At 33.9% G+C, this 17,614-nt stretch overlaps 2 protein-coding genes across 3 annotated transcripts; both read right to left on the reverse strand.

Moving 5' to 3' along the window:
- Positions 1–312: 312 nt before the first annotated feature.
- On the reverse strand, positions 313–6,272 carry LOC139814575 (kelch-like protein 5). Of its 2 annotated transcripts, XM_071780915.1 has the most exons (12): positions 5,968–6,272; positions 3,890–4,025; positions 3,320–3,481; positions 2,852–3,165; positions 2,604–2,699; positions 2,341–2,530; positions 1,959–2,189; positions 1,697–1,859; positions 1,311–1,523; positions 1,150–1,242; positions 909–999; positions 313–816 (listed from the first exon to the last, which is right to left on the reverse strand). In XM_071780915.1, exons 2-12 carry the CDS (start codon positions 3,990–3,992, stop codon positions 751–753), a joined length of 1,722 nt encoding a protein of 573 aa, XP_071637016.1. In that variant the 5' UTR covers positions 3,993–4,025; positions 5,968–6,272; the 3' UTR covers positions 313–750. The 2 variants fall into 2 exon arrangements, with proteins under 2 accessions (XP_071637016.1, XP_071637015.1); XM_071780914.1 differs by lacking the exon at positions 313–816 and having other exon boundaries at positions 990–1,242; positions 1,697–1,844; positions 5,968–6,271.
- Positions 6,273–10,403: 4,131 nt separating this feature from the next.
- On the reverse strand, positions 10,404–16,681 carry LOC139814841 (E3 ubiquitin-protein ligase MARCHF5-like; the record flags this gene model as incomplete). Its single annotated transcript, XM_071781333.1, has 5 exons — positions 10,404–13,021; positions 13,282–13,450; positions 13,931–13,966; positions 15,919–16,237; positions 16,453–16,681. Coding segments are annotated over 5 exons (909 nt in total), but the record flags the coding sequence as incomplete, so codon positions are not given.
- Positions 16,682–17,614: the final 933 nt, after the last annotated feature.

Consider the following 17,614-nt stretch of genomic DNA (forward strand, 5'->3'; position numbering starts at 1 on the left):
AAAATAATGAAGGTAAAACACCTCTTGATCTTTCTAATGACCAAAACGTTAATGACTTACTGAAACTAGTTGAAGAAATGTTTAGAGATGCAAAAAATGGTAATGTTGAAATAATCAGCAAATTAAAAGCGATAAAACCGGATGAGTATATAGTTGTAACAAATGCTCATAATAATCAAGGAAATACGTTATTGCAAGTTGCTATAGCTAATGAACACAACAATGTTGCGAGTAAGTTGTCAGAAATGCTAAAAAAGTGAGATGAAAATTAGCAACTTGTCAATATAAAAAAGAGAATTAAAAGCTTAAAACTTTAAGGATGTTTTATATATTTGTCACCATGCCAGGGTACTGTCGGCTAATCACCCCGTACATCTGAATTTAAAGCGATTACTGAAACCTTATAAGAGATTTTATGTTCCACTTGGGATTTAAAGGAACTAATCATTATCACCATGTACAAACAAGTGCCAAATATAATGTTTGATAGTTACAATGGTTGAAATTTTTTCAATACAGTACGAAAATGTAAAAATCCTATAAAAATTGTTACATGCTAAGAAGAAATATAATACTTATCTAAAATTGTTTCAGGAAAATAACAATGTGACTAATTTAACATGCATGCAATATCACAAGAGAGCAGATTCTGTCATATTTCTGAAACACCTAAATCATTTGCAATTACAAATATAAATTGCATAATTAGCAAGTGCAATTACTGATCGTTTAGTAAAAATAATCTACATGTCATTGGGTTAAATTTTTTACAACAGCAACACAGAGTCCCGCACGGCCAGTCTTAAGAGGAGCAACCTATAAACATAAAAAAGGTTTAAGTTTACAAAATATATTTACAATTATTTCTATTTACCCTATTCAATTACAGGAATAGTTTATACACTCACAGATTCCCATTCGTTGAGATGTGGATCGTAGGCTTCCACTAGTGTGAGACATTGTTGGCCGTGATCTCCTCCCACGGCCATAATGCCCGATCTACAATAGCTGTAGTAAGCTGTAGTAAGCCTCAAGCCGTAAGAAATTGACCAATTACAGGCGAATGTGAGGAGAATAATCGACTGTGATTGGTCAGTTTCTTACATCTTGAGGCTTACTACAGCTTACTACAGCTATTGTAGATCGGGCATAAGTCGGTCACCTAATACGCACACACCAACTCTACTCCGGGGCACACTCATTGGCGCAACCATAGTCCACGTATCGGTTTTAGGATCATATCTATATTGTTACATCGCATTATATATAACTTGAAAGTTTTAACATATAATGTAACAGCAGCTTTATACCTTTCTACACAGTCGAATCTGCTAACATTGGGATTGCTAGCTGAACTGTCGTTACCACCGAGTGCATAAAGACAACCATTCATTACTCCTACGCCTACACAGCCTCGTCTCTTTGACATAGGTGCGCACGGTGTCCATTTGTTCGTGTGCGGATCGTAACATTCTACTGTATTTAAGCAGGAACTGATATCTGCTCCTCCTACGGCATACAATCTAAAACATCATAAAAAATTTAATATCAAATTTATTTTAAAAAAATTTAATATTTAATAAAATTTAAAGTTAATAAAATAATATTTATACAAAGACACGTACTAAAAAGGACATTAAAATGATTGAAAACAGATATGACATATAAATTTAATAATTTATCTGTAAAGACTTACTTATCATTTAACACAGCTACACCGACTCCACATCTTTGTACGGACATAGGGCATATTGAACTCCAATGACCTGTTCCCGGATCCCATCTCTCTACCGCATTAAGAAAACAATTACCGTCGTAACCACCAACAGCATATAAAAATCCACCTAAGACTGCCATTCCTGAGAAAGAATATTATAACGTATTTGCCAGGGTTTGATTATGAATAAATGAAATAAATTGCACATTAATTTTGCAAATTCTCATGCATTTGCACATACCTAATCCGAATCGATGAACATTCATAGGTGGTAGAGTGCTCCACGTAAAAGTGGAAAAATCAAAGCATTCTACTGTGTTCAATACTTTTCTACCGCGTGGACGTACTCTACCGCCCGCGACAATCAATTTTTTATCGATTACCACTGCGCCAAATAGTAATCTACTGTTCATGGCTGCTAAAGATCTCCAGGCATTATCGCGTAATGAAAATGCATCTATAGATGTTGCACCTAGAAAGTACGTTGCAAATTATTTCGCTTGGAAAAAGTAAAATAGTGCGACAATATTGGCATAATAAATTTTCTTTACATTAATCGTGATTTATTAATTATCAGTTATGCGATTAATATTAAATAATTCATTTTGGATATAATAAATTACCTTTATTGTCGTGCGTCCCTCCGACAGCTAACAACGTACCCACAGTGGCTTTTCTGGGTTTCGTCCTGCCTGTTTGAAGCAAAGGTCTTCGCTCAGGCAGCAAATGATACTTCAATGCTTCCATTACTAATTCCTGCACCATTCTTTGGTCTTTGAACATTTCGTTACTCTCAATATTGTCAGCTATAAACTGTTTTGATTTATTAGTTAAGCTAATGCACAAGTTCTGTCGAGTGAAAAAATTGAGCTGTCGATGAACTTACCGCGGGTGATAGCAACGGTAATTTGACTAAACCTAATAATTTACTGGCATCTTTGCTCCTGTTTTCTGGATCGTGTTCCAGCCAAGTTACTAGAGCCTGAAATAATAATAAAACAATAACGATTCTATTTATTCTGCATCTCAGCTTAGATATTTTAATTGCATTTGTATGAAATATTTGCTCAAACATAAATATAAACTCAAACATAAATATAAATTGGTTCGCTCTCAACAAACAGTTTGTCTTACATGAAAGATAGTTTCTTCCGAGGGAACATTAAGATCCTCAGACTCAAGTAACTTCGAAACTTCATTGGCAGATAGCAGTAAGAATTCTTCATTTTTTGTAACTTCTATGAAATGTTTGGTAGTGTATGCGTGTGCATATTCAACCAATTCCGAACAACCTTGCGTATCGGCGAACATCCGTATGCCCAGACAGTTGCTTGGGTGAAGTTGTTTGACGAGAAACTGACAGCACGCTTTAATAACTGGATTCATTTGTAACAAACATGCTGTTACAAGTAAAGTCTCTACGCTATCTTCCTGTAATTCTATGCAACCTGCAAGTATACAAAAGAACACGTTATTAAGAATTGACAAGAAATCCAGAAATTAACAAAAACGGCTTAAAAAAATATCTGCAAATGCCTTTATCGTAACGTTAATATTCGTGAAATGTTTTCTTACATGAAACACCTTCTCAAGTAGAATTACCTGTATAACAATAAAGAACCAAAGCCCATAAAGCATCTCCATCAACATTCATTAATTCTATTTCATTTTGTACCGACTCTCGCATAGAATTTGTGAACATGGCAGCAAAATATTCTGAGCCAACACTGAGTACTAATCGATGAGCTGGGATACGCTTATTTCCTAAGAAAAGCACAGAACAGAGAAAGAAAATATGAGAAATGGGATGTCACACAAGTTCATCGAGTGCGAGGAATATTTTCAATATGTTGTTACAAAATATACTCTCTCTTCAATTTGTACTGGTTAAAAACTTTGAATAACAACTTTTAACAATAAAAAGCATTTCTCTTTGAATCTCTTAATTATACATAAAAATATACATAAAATTATATTAGAAAATGCACATTTTATGTAAACAAATTGGTATAAAATAAATAATAACTCTCCTCGTTTTTATTAATTAAAACGTTTGATTAACCATTATCATCTGAATCATTACAAGTCCAATTGACAGTTGACACATAGGTGCGTTAATTGTTATCAAAACAAAAAGCATCCCGGAGCCCGGTAAAGGGCGGGTACACTCACCCGCGATCAGCGTGACGTCTGTCAGTTGTTGCTTGTGCAGATAACTCTCCATAATTTGGAGGCTACTTTCCGCGTGCTTCGGCGAGATGGACACACATGACATTGTGGGGGTAATTATTTAGAATAGGCGCTGCACCTAGAATATCAATAAAGTTATGCTCATTCGACGAGTTTTGACACGAAACGAAAGAATCTGGCAGAACAATGAGGCGGTCTGCCCTGCGAAGCGAGATATTTAGCGTTAAAGTTGACGACTCTCAGAATCACCCCGTACATCTGAATTTAAGGCGATTACTGAAATCTTATAGGAGACCTTATGTTTCACTTGGGATTTAAAGGAACTACCCCGATAGCCAAGCGTGATAGAGCATATTGAGCAAACTAATGCATTGCATGTGTTTTCATATATTTGCTGCAAATTTGCTGACATCGAAATAGAACACGTTACAAATACAGCTTATACATGCAATCAGTTGACGCAATTTCAAGAGCAAACGGTCTGCAATATTGGTACGTTATATTATCTGCAACATGACAGCAATGAATGATTCATCGTTCGATCTTGAGCATCATGATGCAAACGTGACGGCAACAACACATATATAATGATTTCCATCCGTTATTGTGTATATGTCATGAAGCTATGAAATTTTTTAATTGTACGTATCTCGTTGCTAACGAAGTGTTGACAATATAAAATTGTCACAAATCCCCCACAAATTGATGCTGTCACGTTGCAATCAATTTGCTGTTAATAGAAATATAATGCATATGAGTTCAACCCGACAAGCATAATGCTGTCTCACCTTGTCCCGAGTTTGTCAAAATTAATTGCATTAACGACAAGCTGCTTGTTGGCAACATGGCAGCAAACTCACAGCATTTGGCTATCTGGGTAATCATTATCATCATGTATGTTACGTATACCAGCTCACGCATGAGCCAGGTCAAATGATTTGATGAGAAAGCTAGACACAAAACTAAAAGATGGACTGTTCGTAGATTGTGTATTAGCATATGTATCCCAATTGAAAATATATATCGTATAAATAAAGATCATATAATGAAAGTAAGCTGTACCAAATACAATGTAAAGAATAAAGTAATTAGTCGGAACGGATCCTTTCCTTGATATTGGTAACGCCTCTATCTTACAATAATAATTATCTACATGAAATGTATCTCGTATTGTAGATCGACACTTATATGAAAGTGAGACGTATCTTAACTTGTCTGATCTCGACGAAATTGAAGTCATCAATCACCAATCGTATTAATTTTTATCAAGAAAAGGACATTGTTTCAACATGAACAAACAGCACATAATATATATATGAAAGAATATACAGCAAAGATCTCGGCAAAGATATTGATAAACGCATAAAGAAGTAACATGCATAGAATCGATGTGTCAATTTAACTGCTCGTAAATGGATATGTTTCTGAAAACAATGTTCTTCAATCTACAAGGATTAATTTCACTAATTACGAAAGAAAAAATGAAAGAAAAAATATAACTAGTAAGCTCAATGAGTCGTCAGATATATCAGATGAATAATCCTTGATCATAGATATTGACACACTAATTCTCGTTAAAAGAATACAAATATCGCTTGCAATAATTTATCTGAAAGTATCTATTATCTTTCTTGAAAAGAGAACGCACGCAAGATTACTTATTGAAACGTAAACGAAAGATCTATACTCGAATCGCACGAGATAATTAATAATAAGAATATTTACAAGAAGAAACGCTTAACTTAATCAGACTTCGATTTACAAAAATCAATACGTTATTGTTAGAGAAATATATTCTGATAATATGTAATAAACTTTATATTGAAATAAAAGAACTTTAATGGCGGTTGCAACCTCACAAGAAGAAACGTATTATATTAATATGTCTACTGAGCTCAGTGTTCACAATATTGAATAATGAACCACGAAGATTAATCTAGTCTTTCTCACGGATGAAGAATCCTCAGTTTGTACGCTCGTGTAATGGTTGGTCGTCGCGACCAGGCCCGTCAGGACTCTCTCTCTCTCTCTCTCTCTCTCTCTCTCTCTTGTATTGTTACCTGAGTACTGTCGATACTAGTGAATACGTTCTCTAATGCTTCTACCGAGCTCGAAAGGATGTTCCAGAACTTTCCTGATGCGTCGTTCCTTGTCCGTCTCTCTCAGCAGCTCTCGCGTATAAAAGGTAGATGCTCGTTGTTGAATGTAATAAGGCCGTTCACAGGCTCGCCCTTCTCGTCCGACAGAAATTATTGTTCGGTTAATCTACAACTCATTAACACAAGAAGTATTACAAAGATAAACTGCGACAACGTGCGACGCAACAAAGAATGTAATACATGATCTGTCGAGGAGGACGTACACGAGAATGAACGCTCGCCGGGCTGCACGCACGAGCCTCAAGCCTGCAACCTGCACGCTCCCGCATGCGCATTTGCAGATTCTCGACCATTCTCGATTTCCGGATCGCAACGTGGTCTGCGCCGCGCGCGCAGTAATTATACCAAGTTCAGTACACCGCGGACATACACACACAGTTACACATACACACAGTCATATATAGTACATAATCAAGAGAGGGCCTCTGACCAATCCACCTCTCTTAATTGTCTCAAAAGTGTCTTCCAATGTGTGAGATGAAAAGGGATTTTACATAAGGGATCATAGTCCAAAGAGAAAAAATTGTACGAGGAAAAAAAGGAATATTTAAAAGTGCGAGATAAAAAAAGGAATTTATAAGGTGGAAGAAAGCATAGGGGATCATCGTAGACCAAGGAGAAAAGATTGTACGAGGAAAAAAGGGATTATACAGAGTTGAAGAAAATCACGGATCAAGACCAAATTACGCTATATAGCCCAAAGGCGGGGCTGAAGGCGATAATAACCCCAACCGGGGTTAACAACTACAAAAAAAAAAAACTTGAGAGACACACGGTAAGTACGAAGTACGCGCGGAGCGAGACCGACCGTGACTCTTTACGCGACGCGACGATTAATTACTATTATACTTATTTTATTTACTGTTTATTAACTGTTTATTTACTGTTGAGAAATAAGTAAATTTAGCTTAGTCATGTAAGGACATGTATAGGTACGACTGAGCGACACTGAGGGAGCACGCAACGAGCACGCAACGAGCACGTAAGCATAGATGGGGAAAAGGTATAGCGTCCGTTAGAAAGACACCACACAAGCGACGCGCGGTGCGAGCATATTCAGAAAGATAAGAGACTCTCTCGAAGTCGACACGCGGTCGAGCGCTCCAGCGTAAGCGTATCATATACAGAATAAAGATGTATATAACGAATTAAATAGAAACTCGTTAATCCTCATCGTTTCATTAACTTCACCACTCCCGCACCATTGAACTTAACAATTACTACGTTTACGTGAGTGTTTATACATACAGGTTAATAACCTATTTACTGTTTACTACGTTTACGTGAGTGTTTATACATACAGGTTAATAACCTATTTACTGTTTACTACGTTTACGTGAGTGTTTATACATACAGGTTAATAACTGAATTTGAATTGCTTCGTGCTCTTATCTGGAGATTTCGTATCCCTACATCGTGTTACCATTGCAACGCTGGCTGCCGGAACAGAAGGTTCTCTACGCTTGGCAGAAAGTGACGACTGACACGTTCGATCCCGACTTCGTTGATCGCAGAAGAGCTGGACTCGAGGTACGTTTCCGATTTGCACGTATAACAGTATCGTGCGATGAATGTTGTACCCAATTATAACCTCAAATGAAGTTGTGCACGTTGCTAGTAACGCTGTCTGTAAAAATTTGCGTGAAAGATGATATATAATCATATTAACACATTACATTATTTTTAGACGTAGCTGTGATGAAAGAGAATTAGATGGTGACTTAAGCTGAAATTTCATGCGAGCGAAGAAAAGCCAGCGTTTATCCCCACTCCACCTCACTGTAAAGCCAGCGTAGAACAGCTAAAGAAGAATTGTGTATAATAAAAATAGAGTACTCCAATTATTATAGACAGTACATCGCGTACGTTGAATATTCTAGACGTACAGTGGCAGCTGCAGTTGCAGCAGAGGTTGTAAGAAGACGACGCATAGCCGCTACAGCTGCAGCTATATATTTAATGAAAAAAAAAGAAGATACGCGAAGAAAAGGTTGCAACAAAAAATATTAAAAAATATTAAAAAATAATATTAAAAAATATTTGGATCCATTGTTTTTGCTAGAGCACCTTCGTTGCATGAAAGCTTAATTACGAAAACATGTGACGTCGAAAATCGAAAGCAGCGATAAATGGTGACTTCTGACATTTCCACTAAATAAAAATCAATTTTAGATTAGTCGGACTATCAAAGTCACAAGTTGTGGAACGCTCTATATTTAGCACTAATAAAAAATATATGTGCGTATTATAGTCCTGGCAACTACAGTTCGACAACGCACATCTTAGTTTTGCTCTTACGCAATCGAGAATCGCGTTTTACATGTCATTATGATCTGTTTAAACATTCAGGTATATCGGATGTGAAGTATAAGTTTAACTTTGCGTGAAGCCACTTAACTTCTTTTCGTAAAACATTAAGTCAGTTTTTCCCCATATACGTCATTCATCTTTAATTCAAGGTATAATAAATAAACTCTCGCACGTAATAAAACTATATATAAACTGTATAAAATATAACTTATGATCGTCAATATTATCATTGTTACAATTTTAAATGAAGAAATAGGATAAAGTTATTAGGAATACTGGGTTTTCTCATCATATATTTTCGAAAGTTTCAGAAGATTGAAAACAATGCAACTTATATGTTTTATAGATAAGATAAAACCATAATTTTCAAAGCCTGAATCGTAGTGCACGATTATAGCGCATCTCGAAGTATTAAAATCTTATATTTTTTGCGCAGGAGCATAAAATAATTATGACGCTTCTTTTTTCGATGTGAATAGAACACAGGTGAAAATGTTGCTGGAGGGCGCGAAGGCACTAACAAGTTTTCAATTACACACGAACAGCAGTATATATGTTCAATGTTTATTTCTCTCTGTAAAACATCGTTGGTACATCGATAAATGGTACACCAATTGCATTAATTTGCATATGTTTATGTTAGATCTAAAAAACGAAGGAAGTTGTCATGAGGCACAATTCGAGTCTTGCACCCGATATTCTTTTCGATCTGTGGAGGATCGGCGATACCGACCGAATGATGCAATTATATCACTTATCACTCTATCAAAAAGAGCTTTTACGATTGTAGGAGATTTGGGGCCGTAGGGCCAGTATTGATGAGGGATCGGAGAAATTAGCGTAGTAGTGGAGCAGTCGTGGGGTAGCAGCCTAAGTGCTAGGCTTGTGAGCGAAGGATCCCGAGTTCAAGTCCCGGTAGCTCCGTTAATTTTTCTCTGCGCTTACACGATATTGTAACAAAATAACAAATAGATTACATCTAAATTAATTAGTAATAATAGTATGCGTAGTACTGTGGCTCCTTCAACCCTTCACTCCTCCTTTCGTGTGTCTCTGCAACATAATAACAGCGCGATAAGATAAATTGTATTGTTTCTAACGCCTATGTTACCTCGACTGAATTTACATAGTTAACGCCGTGTTGGCGTCAATTACCATACTTTAATGATAAAATAATTTGTTACATGACAATATCAGTATTTTTACATTATAGCAAACAAAAACAAATAATACTGTTTTCTCAACTGAAAGATTATTTATAATCATATATATTTAAAGGGTTAGGTTAAGTTGAAGTTGTCCCCGAGCAACGGGGACAATTGTAACGCTACAATTGTCCCCTAATGATATTTTATGATTTGAAGTAAATTTTTTACATAAATATCTGGATGAAAGTCAATCGTATTATGCAAATCATCAACATAAATAATCAATAAAACATATAAAAATAAAACCTTATACCTTCGGCATAAAAAAAGAAAAATATTTCAGATTTTATGCACGTAAGAAAACTTACTTCAGGAAGGAAAAAAGTAACTTCTTCTCCTGCACACGTGCACGTTCCGCGAGGGGCGGCAATGAACTAAGGAACAAATGCCGCTCTATCTAGCGGATCTTGCCTCGCGGTCATACACACGTACCTTTTATAGTTTAAGAAATATTCACGATGTTACAACTGTACCCTGTTACTTTTGTCCCCGGTCTACCCTACTTAAAATAACTGCTATATTTTTGAAACTTTTTTTGTTTATAATTTTTTAATAAGAAGCGACCCCCGACTAAAACCTTATGGGGTTAGGGTGATTGGGCCATCAGAGCATGTCAAAGAAAAAAATCCGAATTAAATACATATGTTATAAAAAAAACCTAAATACGCTTAAATTTGCAATTTTGAGAAGATCTGACGTCTAGTTTTGAGATATTAAATCTCAAAGTTGGCATTTTTAACATAGGTTTTATGGGAAATCGTACCGAAGACCTACATTTTTCGAGAATTTCACTCACTGTCTGTAAAGAAACAAGTTCAAAAAACTGAAAATAACATTATTTGATTCTTCTAGCACTTGTTAAGTATAAGACAAAACGACGTTGACGTGTAATAAGGCCAAAAATTCAATCAAAGTTGATGAATCGTTGCGTTTCTTGTCGGCCTTTCGATCAGCTGTACGCGACGTGAACATGTGGCAACGCCGCGCCGTGTAGTGTTTTTTTTCCACATTGCAGCACTATTCTTTTGCAAGCAAATCTCCCGTTATCGAAATTGTTTGTTACCTTACATTATTTTTCAACATAAACACAATACATAACCTCACTCAAACACATGGCACTGACATGATAGCTGCCTACAGCGAAGAGATGCAATGTCGCGACATTTCTCTTGTACGAATGTCAACTGAAGTCAAATCTTGAATTGTTTACATTTATCAGTAGATAAATTGATACGTAATCGAATGAAAAATTACATTATAAAACCAATAATTATACAAGTGTCTAGAATACATCCATAAAAATGGTTTTTCTTAAAATAAAATTTAGCTCTTATATTGACTCATATGGTACATGGCCCAATCACCTTAAATAGACCTCGGATTCGGATTCAGCGACCCCAAAAACATAAAGTAAACATGGTCAGACCCCCAGATCAAAACAAAAATTTTTTTTGTGTGGCTGTGTTATGGATACCGCTTAATAAAAAAAAATGTTAAAATCGAATTTCGCGCAAAGACCTTTTTAAAGACAACGTATACATAATTAATTATTTTAACAGAAAATGGCAAGAAATCTATTTGCATCTATTTAATAAATATATTTGCATACAAAAAGTTATTAAAAAACATCGCCCTAAAAATTGTATACTTTATTTGTTAATAATATATTTGTGTTAAATGGATTGGTTTATAACATATATATGGTTTATAATACAATATTTTATACTTTGAAAAACTTGTTTTATTTAACCAGGAAAAAGGGGAATAAATTCAATAAAGGTAATAGTTAAAGTCTACATTGTTAAAAAAACTATCAAGTTTGTAAACTTATTACAAAATGATACTATTAATTATTCGAGTATAGGCAATTTTTGGCGTGACTCTGGTATAAGCAACCAAAGGGTACCAAACTGCACCAGAACCAATAGCAGCCATGGATAGCAACTTTGATATACATATGTACCAAACCATACCAAACGATCGCCAAAAATCGCCTTATGTGTATCAGTACTCGAACAGACAATTTATTTTAAACTAGCAAATTAGGTACTCAGATATTTTTTATCTGAAAAATAATGTAAAATAAAAGAATATGACACATTTGACATTTTTAAAAGAATAATTGTAAGATACAATGCTTGTTACTTGAAAGTTTCTCTTATTATTTACGTAGACAAGTTAACGAACATTCAATTTTTATATGGTTATTGAGTGCTTGGCTTATTATCATTGGTTTGAATAACGGATACATTTGCGACTTTGAATGCCCGATATCCAATACTATTAAAAAATAAAATGTAAATGTATAATGACACAAAATATAGATGTAACTACGAACACTGTAAATTTTTATGTAAGTAAATAATCATGGTTTTCTTATATATATATTTGCTACAGAGATTATTTTATGACAGCATTTACATGTGAGATTAGATTACAAAATATAGTTCATGAACCTTAATTCTAATATAGCATATTTATGTATAAACATATATGTTACATATGTATGCGCGCGTGCACACACATATGTACATATATAATTTATATATAAATGTCAGTTTTCTGTAGACCTGTCTAGAGTCACAGTAAATAGTTTTACGTAACAAACATTTGCCATAATAATTTGTTACGTTTATTTCTTTTCTCTGCGATAGCACTTGAGCTTTTCACTATAATAGGCGATTTTTGGCGATCGTTTGGTATGGTTTGGTACATATACCAAAGTTGCTATCCGTGGCTGCTATTGGTTCTGGTGCAGTTTGGTACCCTTTGGTTGCTTATACCAGAGTCACGCCAAAAATTGCCTAATATAAAATTCAAAAATAATGATTATTGCTAGATTATTTAAAGTTAGATAACGTTAATAACATAAAGAAAAAAATCGTGTAATTATTCCCGCTTTTATTCTTTATCGCACAAGGAAGATAGTAGAAAGTATTACCCGTGTAATATAATTATTAAAAAGTACTGTTCCTCTAAATGTTAATTTAAAAGAGATGTCATCCTTTAGATTGCCCAACATCTTTCACAATTTCCTGAATCACAATCACTGATCTTACTCAAATATAATTCTTATTTTTATATCCTTATATACAACTATCTCTTTATTTCACATGGCTGTACTACGATCACCATGGATATATACGTAACATTAAAGATTATATCTGTAAGACCGTTTATGTATAAATAGCGCTACTGTAGAGCGTCGATCTGCTCCTTTTTACATTTGAAAGATTATATCCACACTAATCGACATTCAAATATATTCATTGATATTTTATTTAACTTTGATCACTCTCGGAGTCTTGTTGCCTTTTGTATAATGCTACATTGCTTTCCGTATAGTCCATTACGCGACGCTGACACTGTCTCTTGTATTGTTGCTGTTTATGATAAATTTTGAACGCACCTTTTATTATTATAAAGGCTGCACCACCCTACAGAGATAAGAAACAGAAAAATATATTTTAAAAAGTACACACACACACACACACACACACACACAAAAATACAGCAGGGAACTATTTGTGTAGAAATGAATGATTTATAATGGCAATTTAAACAAAACGGTTCTTTAGTTACTTAAATAATAATGTTAATTTTTAATATTATACATATATGAAATCGTCTTGTATATATTTGAGAGTAATACAACATTTGTGATAGTATTTTTATAATTTGAAGAATTAATACGTACCAACAATGTTCTCTGAAAGTTGGAACTTATGCTTTCGAAAAATATTCTTCCGCATAGACTAGCGATGGTCGGCAGTAAAAGTGCGCCGCAAAGAACACGTGTCGCAGACACTGGATCGTTCATTGGAGGTATATCTTCATATTGTATACTTGTGTCTTCGTCGGTATAACTGTAACAATTATATTTTAAAAGCATGTTATTTTAATTGGATGCATTTTTCATTATATTCTGTATTATATCGGGTTTTCCGTAAATAACAACTGCTTAGTTAAATATATGTAATTTCTAAAGATATTTATATAGAGAGGATACATCACCAGTGTTTATTACTTCCAATAAATCTTAAAGTATGATGTTTAATTTTTTAAGAGAACCAGTTTATAATCGGCACAATAATAATCTCGTTCTAAATGGAAGCATTTTTAGAATTTTAAGATCACTATTTTTTGTAATGGAATCAGTTTTTCTACACAACTTAATTATCTTTATTCTACTTTATAAAAATATTAAGATAAAGTTAACGAAAAGTGAATGTTATGTGAGATAATATATCAAAATATATTTTTTGCAAACTTATTTCACATTTTTCGATTACTTTATCTACTTTTATGCAGAATAAAGAGGATTGATTTATGATTAAAAAATTTACCTGGAGTAAGATTGCGTTGACCCCACAAGATGTATCCTTAAAAATTAATGAACTTTCAATTAAAGCGTTTTTCTTAAAACTTATATTTTAGGATATATTGGAAATAGAAAATTCTAGTATCTTTACAAGCATAATATATGGGGCATTCCACGCCAATTCGCAAGGGGTCAAACTTCGACCTTTTTATTTTTGATGGCCGCTCGTTTTTTAACAGGTCTTTACGAGTATTAGACCCCTGTTAAATCGTTTCTATAATAAATGTAGCGTTTCCGAAATAGAGCCTGCGCAAAATGAGGACTGCAAAATTTTCAATGAATTTTTTCGCCTATTAGACAACGTCTAAGAAAAAAATTCATTGAACATAAAATACGCTATTTAGATCATAGTTTAAAAAAAAAATTATCCTAAATTTTTATAATAATGATTTTAAACTAATAAAGTAAAAAAACACACAAAAATTTGAATATCTCAAAAACCCCATTTTCTATTTTTTTGAAATTTATAGGGAATATTCTAGGGAGTATTAGAAAAATTTTAAGACTAGTTGGAAGTTGCGCAGAATTTTTGGGAATTTTTTATAAATTTTTTTGTGAGGCAGTAGTAATATTTGACTCACAAAAGTGTAGTTAAAAACGCGTTTCAGACAATTCTGAAGCGATTTAGATATACTTTTTTACTAAAGCATGATGAAGATCTCGGCATAGCACACGACAATTGCGATGAATAGTGTGGGAAAGGCGAAAAAAATAAATTTATGAGGAAGTTTAATTCAATAAGTACATTTGTTTAAGAACATATTATTTATAATTTTATTATTTTGTGCTCAGTAGAATCATTCAAAAATGAGTAATCTTTAACAATTAATTTATAATTTTTGGTATGACTTGGTATGACGCAGTGGACACGTTGAGTCTGAGGTATTCTTTTTGTTTGATCGTACCGACCTGTCAAAAATTCGGTGGCAATTAAGTATTGGGACAAAAAAATTATGAAATTGCCGCCGAATTTTTGACAGGTCGGTACGATCAAACAAAAAGAATACCTCAGACTCAACGTGTCCACTGCGTCATACCAAGTCATACCAAAAATTATAAATTAATTGTTAAAGATTACTCATTTTTGAATGATTCTACTGAGCACAAAATAATAAAATTATAAATAATATGTTCTTAAACAAATGTACTTATTGAATTAAACTTCCTCATAAATTTATTTTTTTCGCCTTTCCCACACTATTCATCGCAATTGTCGTGTGCTATGCCGAGATCTTCATCATGCTTTAGTAAAAAAGTATATCTAAATCGCTTCAGAATTGTCTGAAACGCGTTTTTAACTACACTTTTGTGAGTCAAATATTACTACTGCCTCACAAAAAAATTTATAAAAAATTCCCAAAAATTCTGCGCAACTTCCAACTAGTCTTAAAATTTTTCTAATACTCCCTAGAATATTCCCTATAAATTTCAAAAAAATAGAAAATGGGGTTTTTGAGATATTCAAATTTTTGTGTGTTTTTTTACTTTATTAGTTTAAAATCATTATTATAAAAATTTAGGATAATTTTTTTTTTAAACTATGATCTAAATAGCGTATTTTATGTTCAATGAATTTTTTTCTTAGACGTTGTCTAATAGGCGAAAAAATTCATTGAAAATTTTGCAGTCCTCATTTTGCGCAGGCTCTATTTCGGAAACGCTACATTTATTATAGAAACGATTTAACAGGGGTCTAATACTCGTAAAGACCTGTTAAAAAACGAGCGGCCATCAAAAATAAAAAGGTCGAAGTTTGACCCCTTGCGAATTGGCGTGGAATGCCCCATATACATAATATATATTATTTTTAAAATCGCGATAAATATTATAGATTTCCTTGCAAAATGAGAAAAATAAGGAAATTGTACTAGAACATAAATTTACTACAGCATATACATATGATCGAATAGTGGAATTTAACTATTTATTGACAGTAATATTGCCGATACAAACCTGCTCGGTAGAAAATGCCTTAAAATAGAAACTTTGGATGCGTGTCGCCTAAAAAAACTAAGGGCTTGATCTTCCCAACAAAGCATCTTTCCCAAAACCAACATAATTGGAATAGTTGGCAAGCCAACCAGTAGGACTAAAGGATCAGCCTGTTCGATCATAGTAAGACCATCCTTATAACCCACCACTTGCATGACAATAACCGCACCATAAGTCATAGCTGTCCAATATATGGACCCAACTACTATACCAGCGGCTATAAAAGAGCATACTCGGAAGATGACTGCATCAATCGTGTCGAGTACTACCACTAATGGACCTACAATTGATTTGCATGTAGAATATACTCTACATGTGCAAAAAGTATAATTATAATATATCACAATAATAAAGTAAAATAATGTTTATAATATAGAAACATTGAACTAACTATAACATTAGATAACAATGTTACACATACGTATATACATACATATATTTACACACATGCATACACATATGTATCTATATGTATGTATAATATAATATATTCACCCATGTTTGGATAAACTATGATATATTCTGTATTGCATTGTGGGCATGCCACGGCATGTCCAGCATGACCCTTTTGCTTCTCATCGATCCATCTCTGAATACAACCCTGATGAACCCATTTTGTAGTGCCTCGGCAATGACACGGTTTAACCCACGCTGCGGTCGCATCGTCTTCATCGGTTGCAAAGCATACCCAGCAGTATCGCCTGCTGGATAAAAGAGGTTGACATTATAAATTAATAGAATGTGTCAAACAATAATCGCAGGAATTTGCTGTCTTTAAAATAATATAAAAATTAGATGATATAAAGGGTTACCTAAGTAAGTGCACAAACTTGAAGGAGATATTCCTTGGCTTATTTTAAGAAAAAAAAGTCCTACAAACATGTGTCCTAAACTGCTTTGTTCTCAAAATACAGAGTGTTAATGTTGTGGGGAAAAAAAAAATGTAAATTTCGAAAATCTGAAAAACGTTTAAAAATATTTTATTCAAATTTGGTATGCGTACACGTGGTATTAAGAACCATTTTCTAGTACCAATAAAACATTTAACACTTTGACACTCTGTATTTTGAAAATAAACCAGAATATATGTTTATATATTTATAGGATTTTTTCTTCCTAAAGTAAGCCAAGGAATATCCCCTTCAATTTTTTTATACTTATTACTTAGGAAACATCTTGTATATATAGTTTGAAGAATATTTCTTGGCAATAATAAATGCACCAAGATTGAAGTTACAATTAAAATCAAGCCTATATGCATTAAAAAAAAATACATAATACATAATTTGTTGCAGAAGAAGCACCTCCAGAGTTCGTCAATCAGCCGGAGCAGTTCTTGGGAACGGAAAGCCCACTGACGTTTACTCGAATGATTGAAAGACAAAAGATTTAAGAATACTCGAAGGATTATGAATCAATTAATTATATTAATTGAATGCGTTCCGCTCCGGCTGAGTACGTGGTTTTTATAGTGGCAAATTTTAACGCTAGCCAAATTTGCCGTGTTCCGATTCGCTAGTGAGCGAATAGAGGTGGTAATTCTGGGAGGTTTCTTCGGCTGTCATTGGTTAGAATTATTTCCCTTCCAGAGGGTTTCGAGGACGCTTAGATCATGGCGGTGGTAGTTCGCGACTGGTAACCTGAGTATTTTTCTCGC

The sequence above is a fragment of the Temnothorax longispinosus genome, chromosome 6, assembly GCF_030848805.1.
Source record: "Temnothorax longispinosus isolate EJ_2023e chromosome 6, Tlon_JGU_v1, whole genome shotgun sequence".
NCBI classification, from domain to species: Eukaryota; Metazoa; Arthropoda; class Insecta; order Hymenoptera; family Formicidae; genus Temnothorax; species Temnothorax longispinosus.

What these genes read in the sequence shown, in the direction of transcription:
- LOC139814575 (XM_071780915.1), bottom strand. Translation starts at nt 3,992, where the DNA reads ATGTCATGTGTGTCCATCTCGCCGAAGCACGCGGAAAGTAGCCTCCAA. An exon ending in CGGAAGAAACTATCTTTCAT is followed by an intron (nt 2,700 to 2,851) that starts GTAAGACAAACT and finishes TTATTATTTCAG; the next exon opens with GCTCTAGTAACTTGGCTGGA. An exon ending in TGTTCATCGATTCGGATTAG is followed by an intron (nt 1,860 to 1,958) that starts GTATGTGCAAAT and finishes ATTCTTTCTCAG; the next exon opens with GAATGGCAGTCTTAGGTGGA.